The 19,818-nt window shown below is 39.4% G+C and overlaps 1 protein-coding gene across 3 annotated transcripts in view; it reads left to right on the top strand.

The window, feature by feature from the left end:
• Positions 1–19,818, top strand: part of Dnajc13 (DnaJ heat shock protein family (Hsp40) member C13) — a 101,378-nt gene that overhangs the window by 36,277 nt on the left and 45,283 nt on the right. For 2 of the 3 annotated variants that reach the window (XR_013105561.1, XM_076917382.1), the window contains exons 16-28: positions 64–120; positions 2,004–2,125; positions 3,317–3,392; positions 3,612–3,707; positions 4,679–4,822; positions 7,760–7,774; positions 8,286–8,368; positions 9,676–9,829; positions 14,451–14,554; positions 14,638–14,797; positions 16,061–16,123; positions 16,744–16,845; positions 18,466–18,570. Coding sequence is in view for 2 of the 3 variants with exons in the window: in XM_076917382.1 (XP_076773497.1) it covers positions 64–120; positions 2,004–2,125; positions 3,317–3,392; positions 3,612–3,707; positions 4,679–4,822; positions 7,760–7,774; positions 8,286–8,368; positions 9,676–9,829; positions 14,451–14,554; positions 14,638–14,797; positions 16,061–16,123; positions 16,744–16,845; positions 18,466–18,570 (1,281 nt within the window). In the remaining variant the exon portion in view is untranslated. The remainder of the gene's footprint in view (positions 1–63; positions 121–2,003; positions 2,126–3,316; positions 3,393–3,611; positions 3,708–4,678; positions 4,823–7,759; positions 7,775–8,285; positions 8,369–9,675; positions 9,830–14,450; positions 14,555–14,637; positions 14,798–16,060; positions 16,124–16,743; positions 16,846–18,465; positions 18,571–19,818) is intronic. The other variant, XM_034483755.1, reaches the window with a different exon arrangement.

Raw genomic sequence — 19,818 nt, 5'->3', positions numbered from 1 at the left:
AGCTAAATGTGTCAGAGTAAAATTCTTTTTTATTCACTGATCGTTCCCCCTTCATTTTTAAAGCATCCTTCCATGGCGATTGTGAAGGGAGCTGGATTGGTTATGAAGGCAATAATAGAGGTGAGAGAATCATTTTGAAATCTTAAAGTTCCTGGAATAGTGATTGATTCTTTTCATTGAAGTTGACAGCATTGCCATTCAGTCTTTGAGGGGACATTTCTTATTCTCTGGATAAGAGTAGTTTTAGATTTTTATTCAGAATTTGAGGGCAGAGGTCACACTGAGAAAGAACGAACGTACACTATCATCTCCAGATGCATTCACACCCTGTTTATTTGTTGTAACATAAAGTCAGCTTTTTATCCCTATCGCTTTTCTTAATGTTGGGGGGTCACTGAGCTCGAGGTACTGAGACTCTGCAGAGTCTTATCTGATATGGAAGAGTTAATTCGAGAAGGAGGTCATTGTGAGCAACAACAGAAGTCCCTCTGCCTTGTGTTCTTTAAAAGATAAAACTATGGGCTGAAGAGTTGCCCAGTGCTTAACAGCACTGATTGTTCTCACAGAGGAGAGTGGTTCAATTCTCAGCACAGACATGGTGGCTCACAGCACTATTCCAGTTCAGTTACTGGGGATGTGTTGCCCTCTGCCATGCATGTGTGTGCTGTATTGATTATACGTGTAATCAGAACACTCATACACATACACATGAAATCTTGAAAAACATTTGAAAGATCAGTTATTAAATAGTAGCTGCATTCTGTGATGTTTATAGTGACATCAATCTAAATGTCTTTTGAATGCCTGTATTTTTATGTCATACTAGCAATTTGGATAAAATGTAAGAGGTTCTGTTCTTCACAAAACATGGCTGTTGTGGTATGCATAAAAACAATTTGATAAAAGGCAAAGAATTAGTTTACCCTTAAGTATTTTATAGACAAAATAAAGACAGAAAGATGTAGATGTTAAACTGGTTAGAGGATAGAAGTTTGCTTTTGTTTCTGTTGTGCGTGTTTAGTAATACACACACACACACACACACACATGTATATACACATACATATACATTGCTGAAGTCTAACTCTCCCTCTTTAGCTAACAGGTTCTTTGCACAGTTTTAGGTTCATCTTCGACTTCTGCAGAGCTTATAGCATGGAGTCGCAGTTAGGACCCCAATGTCAAACAGTGTCCTCTCAACCGTTGTCCCAGCATTCCGCCACTACAGTACTAGAGCCAGTCATCCTTTAGAAACAAGGTGCTGACTTTGGGCATTACATACAAATCACACTTAAATTTATAGCCAGTGATTGTACCTCATGTCTCTAAAAGATATAATTTGTACCTAGTCTTGGCAAATACCTCAGACAATACATAAACCTTAAAGAAAAAGTTGTTTTCTGGAGGGAAAAAAAAAAAAAACCAAGAACTGGAATAAGGAGTTTCCCTACACCACACTGTCCTTTAACCACATAATTGACATAAAAATGATTTTAGCAAAAACAAGCCTGACTTGTATGTGTCTTGGATAAGAATTGGTATTCTCCCTCAGCCACCTTTTTCTGTTACTAGCTAGTAAATAATCTAGAAATCACCCTACTTTAAATCCTAAATTTAGCAAAGTATAATTCATAAGGTAAATTTAGCTGGAAACTAAGCCTCATTCTAAAGACAAATCATATCTTTAAAATTAGCTGCTGTCCCTGGTGTTTCTTTAGGGGTAACTAAGTTTGGTGTTATAAAGTTAAAAGGGGGGCCTGGAGAGATGGCTCAGTGGTTAAGAGCACTGACTGCTCTTCCAGAGGTCCTGAGTTCAATTCCCAGCAACCACACGATGGTTCACAACCATCTGCGATGGGATCCGATGCCCTCTTCTGGTGTGTCTGAAGACAGCAACACTGCACTCATATACATAAAATAAATAAATCTTGAAAAAGAAAATAAAGTTGAAAGAGTTTGTTCTAGATTGCTGTTTTAGGTACCATCTTTCCCTTTTTTCAAAGGAAGGTGACAGAGATATTGCTACCAAGATGCAGGACCTCGCCCTAAGTGAGGGTGCCTTACCTCGACACTTACACACTGCGATGTTTACAATCAGTTCAGATCAGCGCATGCTTACGAATAGGTAAGTTGATGGAGTCCCCGTAAATTAACTTTCTCTCTAGATAGATTTGAACATTGTATAAGGCAGGAGCATTGGGATTACATAAGTGTTCCATTTGCTTTTGATCCATGCAGTTCCATGAAGGTTTATGCTGCAGTGACCGTTGTCCCTGTTCATGGATGATTTGCGATAGGGTTATGGTGGGAAGATCAGGTTCCTTTTTCTGTTGTCAGAGTCTTGATTCACAGTCGTGGGATGGGAATCTAAGAAAGTCTATCTAGAAGCTTATAAATCCTCATCATAGGCCCAGGCCGTTTATTTCCCGTGACTGCATCACACAGCCCCACATGGGAAGCGTTTACAGAGTTAATTTTTAAGTCAATTTGGTCAGTTAGGTACTCTCATAAAGAAAGAAAGAGAAAGGGTAAAAAAAAAAATCTTAAACATAATTCCACCCTAAAGTAGGCTTGTTCCAAATCTCTGATGAACCACCTTTCTTCCAGTTGTTACTTAGGACAATAAACGTAAATTGCCTTGTTTACTCCAGGCTGCCTGAGTTGCACCATTTTTATCTCTATGGCTTCTGATAGGTAACTCTCTCAACTGCCCAGAGCACAGCTGATTCTGAAATTACAGTTTCCACTTTCTGAGTAGTGGCATAAACCACTCATGCATGGTTCATCAGTATCTGTTACACAAAGGAACTGTACTGTGGTGTGTGCGCATACACATATTTTTTGCTTTCTTTAAGAGGGTAAGAACCTATGTCATGTTCATGCCATTAAAAATTCAAGCTAGTCAGATGGCTCACCTGGAAAAGGCAGTGGCCAGCAACCTACCAAGCTGAATCCAGTCTTCTGGACCCATATAATGAAAGGTGAAACCTACTCCATAAATTGTCCTCTGACCTCTGACATATACACTCACAGGCCCATAAAAACACACACAGGTAATAAACCAGTGCAGTAAAAGAGAATAATGCTTTAAAACAAATTAGCTATCGGGGAAGCACTTTAAATTGAAGGAACTTCATTAATATTTAGAAGAGTATCTAAAGTTCCTCTTCATTATATATTCATTTTTGATAGTTTCTAATATCTGGATTATTGATATGAAGACATTTTCTTATAATTATGAAATTTGTTCTTTAAAATTCCTTTCTATTCTAGCTGAGCTAAAGCAGAAACCTTTCTCAACGTCTGCTTTTTTCAGACAGCTAAGTAGACATCTAGTGGGACTCTGGACTGCTGATAACACAACTGCCACAAACTTATTGAAACGCATTTTGGTGAGTCTGCTGAGAAAATGAAAAGCTTTTTATTCCTATCAGACAGAATTTAATGATGTTATTTACACCCTAATTGAGAAGGCATGCACTCTTGGGAATCCACACAGAGTTGCTCCAGTGGCCAAACTGTAGTGTTTGAGAACACTAAAGTTCTGAGTTTGGGCTTTGAAGGCAGAATATTCTTTTATTTTGAAAATGTATTTTATATTTTGTTGTTAGCCAGCAGGCTTGTTGGCATACTTGGACAGTTCAGATCCAGTTCCGGAGAAGGATGCAGACCGCATGCATGTCAGAGACAATGTGAAAATTGCAATGGTAAGTACACTCTCCAGGCCGAGGCTGAGGTGCTACCATGCTGCCCTCTTCTCTGGAGGACTAAACCTGAAGTAAAGAGCTGCCCTGAGCACTGACTGTTACAGCTCACAAGATATTGTACGGCAAATTAACTTTTTATACACTCACAGACTTGTGTCACTGTCACCACAATCTAACTGTATTAATGATAGTAAGGTTTTCTCTAATCCATTACTAATAATATATTCAAGAATGGCTTTCGTTAGAAATTTCGAGTGTCTGTAGTATTTTATAAAGAATATAGAGTTAATCTCTACTGGTAAAAGGGATAAATACTGAATAAAACTTACTTGTAACTTTTCCTCTTTCAGTATCTCTGTTAATTATTAATGTCCTAAGTTGGGTGTAATGGCACATACCTTTAATGCCAGCACTTGGGAAGCAGAGACAGAGCTCTTTGACTTCAAGGCCAGCCTGGTCTACAGAGTGAGTTCCAGAACAGCCAAGGCTGCAGAGTGGGACTCTGTATCTAAATGGACAGACAGATGGACAGATAGTTGGTAGGTAGGTAGATAGATAGATAGATAGATAGATAGATAGATAGATAGATAGGCAGGCAGGCAGGCAGGCAGGCAGGCAGGCAGGCAGGCAGGCAGGCAGGCAGGCAGACATTAATGTCTTGTCCCTGAGTAAATTACATAAATCTTTCTTGTGGCGCTGTGTAACATTTCTCAGCCGTCTTCTGCAGTTCTACTCCTGAGTTTGTGTTCACCCCACTTGTATCTTTTCAAAACAGATCATCGTGCAACTTGAGTGGGCAGGTTAAGGTTTCTTGTATAGGAAATTAATTCATTATACAAGTGTTCACTTCTGCTTCTTCATTAAACTCTGGCATGCCATTTTTTATTTTCTTATCTGAAATAGTGTAATCCAGCTGTATATAGTTTTAAAACAAATATGAAAGTAGCTATGTAATGATTTTAATATTACAGGATCAATATGGAAAATTTAATAAAGTTCCAGAGTGGCAAAGACTAGCAGGAAAAGCTGCCAAAGAAGTTGAGAAGTTTGCCAAAGAAAAGGTTGATCTTGTGTTGATGCATTGGAGGGATAGGATGGGCATTGCTCAGAAAGAGGTAAGTGAGTGTTAGGAGACAGTGTGTATATATGTACGTCCGTGTGTGTACTCGTGTCTACGTATGTTTGTGTGTGGGTGTCTGCCTGCACGCATGGGTGCGTGTGCGCATGCGTGCCTGTGTGTGTCTCAGTCTCAACAGTTAAAGAAAAAGAAGAGAACAAGGGATTGTACATGGGCGGGTTTGGAGGGAGGAAGGGAGAAACTGTAATTATTTTCTCTAAAGATTATGTTTTAAAAAGAGGTAAAAAGGGAATGTGTCCTAGTCAGATTCATTGCAGTTACAGGTGTTAGTTCAAATATTTCTGTCAGAATACTAAAACTTAAAAAAAAATTAACCTCACCCAATTCTGCTTCATATTTTCCTCAGTCACTAGTCTGGGTACCTAATGGTTAAGGTTTTAGTTAGATAATCTAAAGTTACTTTAAGTTTTCTCCTACATATTCCAGCTTTCATATTTTGCTTTGCATATATAAAAATACAGTGCACTTGTTTACCTGTTTTATTTAGATCTAAATACAGTTTAGAGATACCATTTACATTTTTAAATTAAATGTATTGTACACTTTGTGATACTATCCCTTGAACCAAAGTCAGATGTGGAGTTTTAGTTTCTTCTAGCATGTGCCACAGAAGTCCTTGCTGCCTACACATTTCTGTCATGGATGATGCAGGGTTAAGGATGAACCAAGTGCCCTTTCAGAACTGACTTACTCTGCGTCTTTCTAACACCTACAATGTCTTTATTTATGGAGGTTACTTTTTTATTAATTATTCAAAGAAAATCAGTTAATTTTCACCTGCAAATGAATTTCCAGTCTGTGTAAATATAAGGGAACAAACATGTCTATCGATCTAAAATTTGGATCAGTCTGTTATTTAGGAGTTGAGCATTGCGCATAGCAGGTCAGTGCTACCTTAGTGAGGTAGTGCAGTGTGAGGAGCCACTCCGCAGACCTTCAGGCCAGAGCACATCAAGTTGTACTTACTAACTAGTGTCTGAGACGAGCCTCCCACCTACTTAATTGTGGGTTTTTCAGAAATGTACTTTCCTCTTCTCTAAAATTGGAATAGCATCACTTCCCGTCTCTGTCTTATAGAGTTGTTTAATGTTTAGTTCAATGTTTAAACTAGGTCATTAAAGCACTGTGTAGGACCTGCTCATGACAGTTCTGCTACAGCATTTGAACAGTGGAAATACATACACAGTTGATTTGATTATCTTTTGGTTTTTAAAAATTACAAGTTTCTGCCTTCAGCTAATTAAGCCCATTTCTAAAGTAACAGTTATTTCAACTTTGTAAATACAATTACCATATTGTCATACAATCAAATAAGTTTTTAGTATCTGACTTTATATGTAATGTCTATACAACATAAGATTGAACATAAAGCTACTTACCTAGAAAAGTGGTATCTGTTACAACACTGATTTGGAAGAGAAAATTTGCATTTTTAATACCAATTTTATCATACTGATCTGTTGGCATTGTTTACACAGGCTAGTTAAAATTTTTAGCACATGATCGAAAACATTTGAGTTGGGAAGATGAGCTGATTATTATTTTTTATTCATTTATTTTTATCATTAATATGCATACTGTTTGGTCTGCATAATGATAATTTATGAAGGAAACAGTGGTTTAGTTTTGTGGCTGTCACATGCATAGAAACAAACAATATCAGTGATGGAGTGGCTTTGTGCCTTTGGTAATCTGACTGGTTAATCCTGAAGAGATCTGTCTCTCTTGTGGGATGTTTATGGAGCCAGCTTCTAGTGCTGTTGATGCTATGTGTTGAATTAGTAGTGGCCTTTGGTTAATGTTGACTAGTATAGTTTGTTATTGGAACATGTGAATTTTTTTTCAGTTTAGGGATTTTCTTTTTTACTTAGGATTTTTATCTTTTAATTCTGTACATACATTTTTATGAGGAATTATTCTTTACTGGTGTGAATTTTATATTTTTACCATTCTAAACTGTTACCCATTTATATGAAAGGGAGTGAATTTAATGAAAGTATGTACTGTTGCTTTAGTTTGTTTTTCTGCTTCTTTAAGATGAAACTTACTTTTTACTGAAACTTACTTTTTAGCTCTCCAGGCTCCCACTTCAGCCTCCTGAGAGTCTAATCACAGACAAGCACCACATGCCCACTGGAAGTGCTGCCGATTCCTAATGAGAAGCTTTAAGAACTGACTACTATAAACACTAAACTTTGAATTATTTTGTACTTAAGTCAGTTTGTGTTAGCTTTTATGATAGTATATGGAATTAAAATTTGTAAACATTTCCATATATAACTAGTAAATTGTATTTCAAATAGAATTTTGTTACAGAATGATCTTCATTTAATTTTTTTCATTCAATAGTATTGAGTCTGTTTCCTTGCTTTATCTGAATTTCCACACTAACGAGGTTTAGAATTCCAGGTTGTTAATTGAAACCACTCAGTGCTCTAGGCTTGTCTAATTGAACATTAGGGTTTTCATGTCTAAAATATGTATGAGCAAATGAGCGGTGGTGCACGGCTTCGGCTTGCTCTCCCTGTTGGAATCCCGAGTCCCCCGTGTGACTCTGCCCGAGTCTCATGGGAAAAAAAAAGTTTTAAAATATGTATGGTTACACTTAAAGTAAGTGCCCCAGGGCCATGATAACCTTTAAGGATTGTTGGAGATCATCCCCACCTTCCGACCTCAAATCTTACATATGTACCTCTGAATCAGGGTCCTGAGCTTTATTGGAGTTTTGAGGTCTACAACTGCCTAAAATTGGAGTTGTAAGCATGGAAACACAGGTGGCCCTTCTGTTGTAAAGTGAAGATGAGTGACATTCTTGTGGAATTTGTATAATAGATACAGCTTGCCAGATTTAGATTCATAGTCTCTTTTTTTATATTTTCATCTTATTTTTTTTTCTTTTTACAATTAAATTCAGGACAAAAACCATATGGTGAGTTAAGCCCTTTACATGTGTGAAGTGTGCTGAACTGGCGTGTGGTATTGTCTTGACTTGCATTAGTGTTTCCACCTGACTTTACATTGTTTGGATGTAATGCTGCTTTCTTCCCATCGGCCGCTTGGTGTGTGCTCGTGCCTCTTGGCTTTGGGAACGCTGTAATCTCATAACTTTTTACATTTGTTGTGTTTCTCATGCATTTTTATTAATTGCATGTAAATGTTTGAAGCAAGTCAATTTTGACTTGTAAATTTTACTGGTGATCAGTGTAAAGGTTACAAGCCTTGGTGTTGAAACAATAATTTTTGATTATATGATGATACTTGAGCATCTATAAGAACAAATGCTAGCAAATGACTTGGTATAATTAATGCTGTGGACTATTCTCTCAGTTTGATGAAACTGATGCTCCTCACTTGTTAGGTTGATGTACTGCTGTCAGGTCTGATGACCCTATTTGGTGGCCATGGAGACTGCTATGTAGTATGTTTATTTTCTTTTCCAGAACATAAATCAAAAGCCAGTAGTTCTTCGAAAGAGAAGACAAAGAATAAAAATAGAAGCAAACTGGGATCTCTTCTATTACAGGTAAACTTGAGGCTTCTCCTCCAGCATTGGTAAGCTTGATGCTGGAAGAGCCAGGATAGATTGTCTCATGCTGCAGTTACTTATTCTGTCAAGATTGGTTTTATTGACATGCTCTTAGAAAATGAAGGCCAAGTCAGCCATCCGAACTGCTTAAGTTATGTTAAGAATTTTATTAAAGCTTAGAGATGATTGCAGAAGACACTTTCTGTGGCGTAGAATTAGCTACATGCCTACCATCAGCCAAATTAGAAGTGGAGCCTTGAAAGAGGTGGGTGACAGAGGCCTCAAACCACTCATGGCAGTGAACATTTGAATGGAAAGATGTTTGTATAAAATGGTGTGCTGTGTGACACACTGACACACTGCAGCTTCCATTGCAAGGGTTTTTTTCATTTTTTTTCTTTGTGGGAGGTGTTGCAAAAGCCTCGGGCAGATACAAAGGGACAAGGAGATAAGTGGGATTGGGGTGCATGATGTAAAATTCACAAGGAATCAACAAAAAGTTTAATAATAATAATAATAAAAAGAGGTGGATGATAAAAGCCCAAGAAGATTGTGAGAAGTGACCCAGGCCAGCAGCCTCAGGTCCTCTCCAGCCCTCCAAACCCTGAAGCACATTCAGGAAGACGATTGCATGCTTTATGAAAGTTCTTCAGGGTAACAGAGAGTGTCAGTCTGGGAGGTGGCATATTCATTTTATCTTGACCAATTAAGGTAAGTATTTGGTTTGAAAACACCCCACACTACTTGCGTCCTAGACCACTTAAGCCAAGTATATGCTGAAGTGACACTTGTTCAGAGGCTGCTGACTGAGAAGTAGCAGATATAAAGCCCATCTACCCCAGCCTAGACTTTGTCTGTGTTTGCTGTCATGCCTTTTCCAGCAGTGCTGCAGAGGCTCTTTGGGTCATATGTGGTGTCACACATAGGTAGCTTATCCCACACAACTTGAAATTGGATAGATGACAATATTGTTTTCTAATCTGAATTTTTATTAGCTACAGATAACTGAAATTGAACTATCCATGTTTAAATTTTATACAACTTTATCTAATATTTTTAAGTTCAGTTTTTTAACATTTATATTGAAAACTTTCAAAATAAAAGAATTTTATAGTGAATGTATGTTTATTATATAAAGTTCTACCAATGACATTTTATTCTGCTTGCTTAATACAGATTTTACTTTTTCTTGGGAAGGTTTAATTATCTTGGTCTTTTCTTGCTTTCAGTACAACAGTACAGGCTGTTGATAGATTTTGAGAAATGCTTATTTCATATGATTTCCTGTTTGCATGTATGTTTAGGTTTAGTCAAGACCATGCTAGATCAAACCTTATTTGGAATTTTAAAACACGAGAAGAGCTGAAGGATACCCTGGAGTCTGAGATGCGGACATTTAACATTGATAGGGAGCTGGGCAGCGCCAGTGTCATCTCCTGGAACCACCATGAGTTTGAGGTACAACTTTGTCTTCATAGCATGTAACCCAAAAAGTGAGAGCATGTGCTGTCTTCCAAAGGAGATTTAAAATATCTGTATAGCCATGTCATTATCTTTCCCCATGTAATCTACCAGAAAATAGTGGGAAATTCTAATCTTTGATTGAGACAAGAAAATTTAAAAATGCATTTTGATAAGTTATTTAACATTACACCTAAGAATCATACATGAGTTTGAATAACTTTGACTTGTGCGTGCAGACCATCTTGGCATGTTTTCCCCATACCTGGGACTTTGATTTGTTCTTTATTGGAATGTAGATTTTCAAATTATGATTTGATTCTGGTTGGTGCTTTATTAAAATAATTGATGTGAAGAGTAGAAAGCATGCATGGTAGATAATTTTATGTTTGAGTATGCAAGTGTATGAGTATGATCTATGTGACATGCAGTCATGTGCTACATGTGTTGCTTATTCATGGAACATAATATTGACCCGTAACATCAGAGCTGCCTTTGTTTGGTATTAAGCATGCTCTGGGCTATTTGCAAAAAAAGCAGAAAAACTCAGCAACATGCTTCTCAGAGCATATCCTCGTTGCTAAGTGATGCATGATTATATATAATTGAAACCAGTGTAACACATTCATGGATCACACACATAATCCTGCTGGCTTTGATCTTTAACCCAGCTTCTAAAGTATATCATTTAAATGTACTCATCCCTCCCTGGAAATTTTTTGCATACTTTAGTTTAAGGCACTTGCAGTCTCCTGAGTTTCCTTCACTGTCAGTTCTTTTCAGTTTTCTCTAGTCCTCTCTCCTCGTCTCTGTGGCCACAAGCCGGCCTGGTGTCTTAGGGTTCTAGTTGGTACAATGAAACACCATGACCAAAGCACATTGGGGAGGAAAGGGTGATCTGGCTTCCACACTGTAGTCCACCATGGAAGGAACTGAGGACTAGAACCTGGAGTCAGGAGTTGATGCAAAGACCATGGAGGGGTGCTGCTTACTGGCTTGCTCCTCATAGCTTGCTCAGCCTACTTTCTTATGGAACCCAGGCCTACCAGCCAAGTAGACCACCTGCAATGGGCTGGTTCCTCCGCCCACACACCCCACCCCAATCACTAATTGATAAAATGCCCTAGAGACTTGCCTGCAGCCCCAACTTATGAAGGCATTTTTAAGGGTCCCTCCTCTCAGATGACTTCAGCTTATATCAAGTTGACGTAAAACTAGCCAGCACCCCTAGGGATTAGTTCTTGGCCTCTTTATATTCATTGCCTTGGTTCGTCATCTTGTGATTTTGTTGTTGTTGTGTTTTTCTTCCCTCCTGCGTCCCCACTCCCCATTTGCTGAAAGCTCATCAGGTTTTGTCTCCTGCTTAGACTTTCTTTCCTAGACTATGTGCATATATTCATCTACAAGTTGAATATATAATTGTCTCTCTCTAGAGCTATGCTGTTGTTTTTTCTACTTTTCTTGTAGTCTTTTGATCTTAGCAAATCTTATTGTATGACCTTCTGAAACTATCCAGAGCTCCTCCATCTCTTGGACTGTCTCACCATCACTGCCTTCACTCCCCCCACCCCCACCCCGTACTCTGTTACGTGCACCCCTGTACTTGTACACAGTGACAAGGTCATCTGATTCACAATCAGGCAGCGTGCTAGAGACAGAGCTCGGTGCTGAAGTGCTTGCCTGGCATGTGTGAGGCCCTAGGTTCAATTCCCATATTGCAACAAAACACAGATGTGAGTGGATTGTATAATTTCTCTGCTCAGGCCTTGGTGCACCTATGGCTTGTCACCTCATGTACTATTAATCTGGCCTCTTGAAATGACTTACCTGTGTATCCCTCAAACCTGAGTGGTTTTGCTTTGATCATATACCATGCTTCTTCCTCACTCTCAGTTCCACTTACACTAATTTCCTGGAAACACCACATGTTCTTAATCCAAGAGCTCGCTACTTAATGTTAGCCTCTGCCTTAAATCAGTCTTTTTTCCTGAAAAGCCTCATAATTTGTTTTCTCATCTCCTTCAGGTCTTTTCTTCAGTGCCATCATCTGATAGACCTTCCCTGTCTATCCTGTAAAAGCACAGTCCCCTTCGTACTACACATATATTCTGTGCATTCCCTTTTCTATCTACTATCCTGCTTCACGTAGCCCTTATTATCAATTTTCAAAAATATTAAAGATATATTCTTACTTGTTTTTTCACAACTTCATGCATGCACGCAATATATTTAGATCCCATTGAGCCTCCCCACTGTCACCACCATCTACTCCCAGATGTACCTCCATATCCCCACATCCCCCTCACAACGTCATACCCTAATTGTAGTTTTGGTTCTGGCTGTCTTGGAACTCACCATAGACCAGGCTGGCCTCAAACTCAAGAAATCTGACTGCTTCTGCCTCCTGAGTTTGGGGATTAAAGCCTGTAACTGGCCAAGTCTAATGAGTGCTGCCCCTATATGCTTGGGTATGAGGCTATCCCCTGGAACATGGTAAGCCTACCAAGGGACACGCCTCTAGAGAACCTGATTTTCCCTCTCCTAGCAGCCATACTGTCAATAGCTCTTCAGCCAGGGATAGGGTTCCCCCTGACGTGTGCTGGAATGTTGACTGGCTTGGTCTTAGTCAGATGGCCATAGCTGTGGTGAGCTCATAAGTGCACTGGTCCTGACATTTCCAGAAGACACTGTTTTATTCTGGTCCTTCTCCATCTCCAGCTCACCATCTTTCTGCTTTCTGGTCTTCAATGTCCCTGAGCCTTAAGAGGAAAGAGTGTAATATAGATGTCCCATTTAGGTCTGAACACTCCAAAGATACTTGTTCTCTGCACTTTGACTAGTCGTGAGTCTCTATATTAACTACCGTATGCTATATACAATTCTCTCTAATGAGAACTAGGAGCTGCATTAATCTGTGGGTACACAGATACATGCTTAAGATTTATTTAATTTTAAATTTTTATGTGTTTATGTGTGTGCTGATGTGAGTTTATGTGTACTATATACATGTACCTGCAGGGGTCAGAAGAGGCCCCTGGAACTGGAGTTAGTAAAAAGTGCCTGATATAGGTGCTGTGAACTGAACCTAGATCCTCTGCAAGAACAGCATGTGTTCTTAACCCCTGAGCTACCCCTACCCCACCCCAGTTCCTGGAATTGCATACTTAGAAGGCAATTTGTTACCGTGTCCATTTAGCAAAATAATCACAGTAGGCTCACATCTAGGCCGATGATCTGCCTAGCCGCAGATTCTTGGCTGGATCCACTGTACCAGGCATAAGTTTCCTCCTGTGGAGCAGCCTTAAACCTAAGCAGAACTTCGTTTTACAGCTGCTGAATCTTCAGCATACAGAGGAGTACTACCACAAGGTGGATGTCAGTAAGAGAAGTTGAGTGCATTGAATATTTAGAATCTACAGAAGAAAAGGAAAGTGGATAGAAAATGCTAGTGTACATTTTTTGTATAGAGAATCATGATAATGTCATTAGGGAATTAATTCTTACAGTTATCCATAATTCTTCCCTTGTGATAAGGTGTGAGGGTCCTGGTGTTCTTCCAGAGTCTGGATCTGGAGTTTTTCCTCACACATTACCTCCCCTGACAGTCAGAGAAGGGCTCCTGAGGTATTAAGATGTGCTTACCATGTTGATATCATGCCTTAGCATGTTGACCAGGCATGAAGGATGAGCTGAAGCTGGCTTTGTGAGGCAGACAGTCAGTGCTGCAGGGAAGACTGTCCCCTCTGTGCAACAACTGTGAAATTCCAAACTGATGAAGTCGAGCCATTCATAACCTGTCGATATTTGTCTGAAATAGTCACAGTATAGGAATACTAGAGGCTTGGGAGATGGCTCAGTGGCTAAGTGCTTGCCATGCAAGCATGAGGATGTAAGTTCAGATTCCCAGCACCCACATTAAAATGCTAAGTGTGTCACTCGAGAGATGGCACTGGCTGTTCTTCAGAGTTTAGTTCCTAGAACCTCATGGCTGTTCCCAACTGTACCTCCAGTCTGAAGGGATTCATTGCCCCCTTCTGGCCTACACAAGCACTGCACACATGTATACAGACATTCATGCCAGCAAAATAGTCATACATATAATAAAAAATGGGAGCAGGGGATGCAAACATGGCAGTGCATGTCTGCACCCGCATTGTTGGTCAGGGACAGGTGAAGACAGGCAGATCACATAGTTCTAGGAACAGCCAGCCTAGACAAGATAGCAAATTCTTTAAGATGGAGGCCTAGAGAGGGTTATACCCAATGTTGATCTCTGGCCTTTATATGTGCTTGGGTGCACACACACAAACACACACACAGAGTATTACCTGTTGTTGTTGTTGTTGTTGTTGTTGTTGTTGTTGTTGTTGTTGTTGTTTTAATGATAAACTCAGCCAGGCATGGTAGTGTACACCTTTAATCCCAGAGCTTAGTAGGCAGAGACAGATGGATCTCTTGAGTTCGAGGCTAGCCTGTTCTATAGAGCAAGCAAGTTCCAGAACAGCCAGGGCTAAGAAACCCTGTCTTAAATAATCAAAAAGAAAGAAAACAAATGTTAAACCATGAATAGGAGAAAATTTGTTATAATCTAAACTGGTGTTTATATCTGTTAATACAGGTTAAATATGAGTGCCTGGCAGAGGAAATCAAAATAGGAGACTATTACTTGAGATTGTTGTTGGAGGAAGATGAAAATGAAGAAAGCGGATCAATAAAGAGATCGTGAGTCTCTTTTCCTATCTCCATGGGTTTGCTATCGCTGTCTGTTTCTTGGCTGTTTCTATTGACTCTCTGTTTAAATCTAGGTATGAATTTTTCAATGAGCTCTACCACCGCTTCCTGCTCACTCCAAAAGTTAACATGAAGTGTTTGTGTTTACAAGCCCTTGCTATCGTTTATGGCAGATGCCACGAAGAAATAGGGCCCTTCACAGATACGAGATACATCATTGGGATGTTAGAGAGGGTAAGGACGCTGTGGTGGGAGGGTGCTGGTAGATAGAGTCAAAACTAAGCTGATGGCGTTGTCACAGTGACTTTCTGCATGAGTGTCTCTGTAATATTACAGTTATTTAAATGTAAGAGGAAGGCATAGGAAAATAACAAAGGAGCTAAAATCTATCTGCTTCGGTTTATTGTTTTCAGCTCTTGCTTTTGAGTAACTGTGGTGATGTTCTTGCCAACTTTAAGCGTGGGAGAGAGCAAGAGGCGTAGAATAGAAATAGTAACTCTTAGAGTTGTATCTTTGGGTTTTCATTTTGGAAAAAAATCATAAATATTTCTGATATTAAACTTTAAAGCATGAAGATAGTGAAGTTGCTTAGAACACCAGTGATTTTAAAAAGGAGTAAGTCAGCTCTGTTTGGTTTTATGCAGCTTACCGGTAATTGAACGATTGAGCACTGGGGTGGGGTGAACTGGACTGTGATGTATTTGATGCAGAGTATGTCCTTCATTCTTGCATTAGTATTTGTGTTCTTCTGTTTGAACCATTTCAGTGGTAACAAACTCTATGAAAGAGAGCCGTTTCACCAGTTTGCAGAATAGCCAACCATGATTGTTGCCAACTCTGAGCCATCGCTTTGTGGAAAGTTCATGAAGCAAGAACACAGCCAGTGTGAAAACACTGTTGCTAGTACTAACCTGAGCCACACCATTGAGTCCTTTGTTCTCTTTGGTTTGTGTGTTCGTTGGTGGGGGACAGATGTGGTGGTCAGGATCTTTGTCAGTGGCCTAGGCTGACTGCAAACAGTGTATAGCTCTAGCTGACTTTGAACTTGGGGTCTTCTTGTTTCAGCCTTCCAGATGCTAGACTGGGAGCCTGCACCACTCTGCCTGTTGTGCAGTCCAGAATCCTAACTGTTGTTCAGGGAACTAACTGGAGGGCTCAGAGCACTCAGAGTGCCTTGTCCTTCTCACTGGTGTTCATTTTAGTGAGCACCATCTGCCAAGCGTGAGGGTCTCACTTCACTTCTTGTCTCCTAAAAGCTAGTATGTAGTCTCTGTAATGACACAAGAATATCTTCCCCTCTAGGAAATTAGATAAGTGCTACAAAATTTCATGTAATGTAAAACACTTAAGAATTGTTGAGTAATTGACAGGCAGACGGCTGTAGGTGTCTCTTTAGTATTTCAGAACTGACATTTCTTAAGAGCTGTCAGTTGATTTTGTGAAGCTGTCTCTGGCTCTTCTATCCACTGTTGACTAACTTGTCGTTTATTTCATTAGTGCACTGATAAACTTGAGCGGGATAGGCTGATCCTCTTCCTGAACAAGCTGATCCTCAATAAGGTACAGTGTTTTCTACCAACACACCGTCACTTCCAAGGCGTGTGCCCAAGCACTGCTAACCTGTCAGGCAGCTCGCCCAGAGGTGGCTCTTTTCTCTTTAGATGAGAAAACTGAGTCTATAGAGGGAAGGGTTTGCCAGTTTTCCTGAGTGTTCTGTCCTGGTATTCCAGGTGCTAAATGGAGCCTAGTCCTGTACGTTTACAGAAATAGACGGGAGGTGCTGGAGGTATGGCTCAGAGGTAGAGCACTTACCCAGTGTGCGTGCAGCACCACAGAAGTGGAACATGAAAGAGTTCTTTAATGTACCATTTTATTTCTGGTTATTGGATAACCTGTTTACTGATGGGAAGGATAATTGTAAGGCTAGGGTTTATCATGCCACTTTGTCTTTATTGAGGGAGGGAAATGCTTATTAATTTTTTCCATATTTAAGTGGAAAGTTTTACACAATCTCTATAGTATAATTTTGTCTTTTTAATCCTATAAATGCCAAGAAAGTAAAGTTGCATGCCAGCATGTCTAAAGAAATTCCACGTGTGCTCATCTAGAGAGTGCACTAGGTTACAGCACCTCTTGAAGAGAAAGGCCTTAGATCATGTAAAAACCCTTTCCTCTTTCAGAAAAACGTTAAGGATCTCATGGACTCAAACGGCATTAGGATTCTTGTGGACTTGCTGACTCTTGCACATCTCCATGTGAGCCGAGCGACAGTCCCCTTGCAAGTACGTTTGCTCCCTAGGTTCTGCAAACTTTGTGTTCTTTGGATACAATTTTAGAATCCTAAGACTCTTTGAAACCTGCAGATGGGTTTATGTCCATAGCCAGTACAATGTTTCTCCAGTAATTACAATAGTGTGAATGCTGGGAGATTAACGCATGCCAAAAACGGAATCATTACCACCAGAATCAGTTTTATTACTTGATAACCTTTGTCTTTTATGGTAAAGTAACTGTATCGCTATAAAGTGGCTTGGCTTTAATACAGTGTGACCTTTCAGTTGATTTTATTGGATATGAAACTAGAACATCATTGACAAACACCAAGAATATGTTTTGCCCTAAGGCCACTGGGGAAATATGGCCACATTATTCAAACCATATACCAGGACAAAGCCACCAGGCCTTCTCTGGTACTTGATTTAAAGAGAGATCTAAATTTTAGCCTATTTAATGTTTTTTACTTTCAGATATAATTTAGAACATTTTTCTGGTTCAAGATATTTATGACAAAAAAGCCTTTTAAATATTTTACAGTGGGGCATTTTGGGGTTAGGTATGACTAATAGAAATCACAGCACTTATTAAACATCATTGCAATGTACTACATGCTGTTCTGGGATACACTCATACTCTGAACCCCTCAGCGGCCTGTGTGGTGGCCACCATCACTTTTCTGTTTTGCAACACAGAACCTGAGGAGCAGAGAGCCTGAGTACATTGCCACAGTCGCCTGAAAGCTCAGAATCAGTTAGATCCAAGAAGCTAATTTTTGCTTTAGTTACAGTTTATTTAGCCATTTTGTTTTATTTACAATTTGACTCTGAAAGCTGACCATTGCAGGCATATTTACAAACCATAGTACACAAAACTTACATAAAAACTCTTATCTTCCCAAAACATCAAAAAAAAAAAATCCTAAGAATTATCTCTGTTGCTAAGAGAGAAAAATTATTTTAAAAAAATCTAGTTTTTCTAATTTTAATTAGTTTTGTCTGTGGCTCTGGAAGTTGGCAACAGTCTAAGCCAAAAAATAGTTCATGGTGCTGTACCTCAAGACAGATAACATTTATTTATAACCAAAGGAAGGGAAGGGGCATGTAGACGACAGAGGTAGGCAAGGAAGGTACAGGGAATCGATTGCTGCCCACTTTTGCCTTACTGGAGTCTGTTTGAGCAGTTGGATGTCTGTGGCCGACTAAAGCTACAACAGGCTGAGACTCCGCTGCTTGTCATAGGAGTAGGTTAGGAAATGTTTCCCTTGCTGAAGTTACAGTTCACTGGACAGAGTAGTCTCCAGGTAGAGCCTAAGTGTGTGTAGCAGCAGCTCTCAGTTTAACAGTGTGGGGAGTGGATGGGAAGTGTTTACCTGCTGAAACCTGTGCTGCTGTTTTGACCCTGATCCCAGCTGCATACTGAAGCCTACTTCCCAAAACTTCAATATGTTGGATGTCATAGTTTCAGGTTAATACTTGTTTATTATATAATTATTTGTAGCATTCTTTGCTACTGAAATTTTAGTGCCGCCCTGAGAATTTATTAATGGCCATAGGGAATATAGGTATCCCTAAATTTAGATAGATGAATGAATTTAAGAAATTGTTTGTTTGTTTCTCCTAACATAGAGCAATGTGATTGAAGCTTCTCCAGATATGAAGAGAGAGAGTGAGAAGGAGTGGTATTTTGGCAACGCAGACAAAGAAAGGAGCGGGCCCTATGGATTTCATGAGGTGTGTGCTATGTACAAACTTCTGGGAATCTCTGCTTGGTTGTTTTTTTTCTTTAAGAAAGACTCTTCCATATTTTACCATGTAGCCCAGACTTGATAGATACCGACAACACAGATGAGTAGTGTCATACATGGCGGGTCTTTGCCTTCTTATGCCCTCTTATTTAGCACTCAGACAGATGTGCAGAATTTAAGTTTAGATACTATTTTTATTTATGTATATGTGTCTGTGAATGTATGTCACACGTGCGTGCAGGTGCTTCAGGTGCCCTGAATAGCGCATCAGATGCCCCAGAACTGGAGGGATATGTTTTTATGAGCCACCTAACGTGGTGCTAGGAACTGATCCTCTGACAGAGCAGGAATTGCTCTTATCTTCAAAGCCATTTCTTCAGCCTCAAGAAGTGCAGTATCTTTAAATTGATTGTGTTCAGTACCAGTGGTTCTATAACCCTGTTTCCTTCTAAAGAATTTGGTGACTTAAGGTTCTAGAGATATACATCTGTATACAGAATGTTAAACCAAATCTTATAAGGCAGTTGTTACAGGACTGTCACTCAGGAAGTAGTGTTGAGTTTTCAATGAAATGTAAAATATATATATATATATATATATATATATATATATATATATATTACTGAATAAGTTTGGTACTAAATAAATGTTTAACAGTATAGGGAAGGGACAGAAAGTGTTTACTCTGCTGAAACCTGTGCTAGTGTTTTACTCTGATCCAAGCTGCTACAAAAGCCCCAGTTCCCCTCCCCCAAAACTTTAATATGTTGAACATCATAGTTTCAGGCTTCACATGGTATGATCAAGTTTTTAATATGTACCAAAGATCATTGAATAATATCTGTTAATTCTGGAGGCAAGAGCATCCTTCTTCACCAGTGTTTGATCCTGTCCTCCTAGTCTTAGCCTCTTAGGCTCAGTCAGAATCTGACCAAACCAGTTTTAAGAGAGCCAAGCCTTCTCTTTCATAATTTGGTATTGTCCACTCTGCTTATTATTTGTGCATTTTCCAGTGGTCTTTGTACTCTTCTGTTGGCCAATTGAGTGCTTATTCTTATATTAATAGTCAAATTTGGGTTCCTGAAAAATTGCTGGCAAGATCTTGTGTATTCCTAGTATAGTTGCCATGCTGGCACATCACTGTCTCATAGTGGATTGTTGTTTCTTATGTACCGTACTGATAGAGAAAACATTGGCAAATTTTTCGTTTGATATTGTGTTTGTAATAATGATG

The sequence above is a fragment of the Arvicanthis niloticus genome, chromosome 21 (assembly GCF_011762505.2).
Source record: "Arvicanthis niloticus isolate mArvNil1 chromosome 21, mArvNil1.pat.X, whole genome shotgun sequence".
NCBI classification, from domain to species: Eukaryota; Metazoa; Chordata; class Mammalia; order Rodentia; family Muridae; genus Arvicanthis; species Arvicanthis niloticus.
This window is presented reverse-complemented; position numbering and strand designations above follow the sequence as displayed.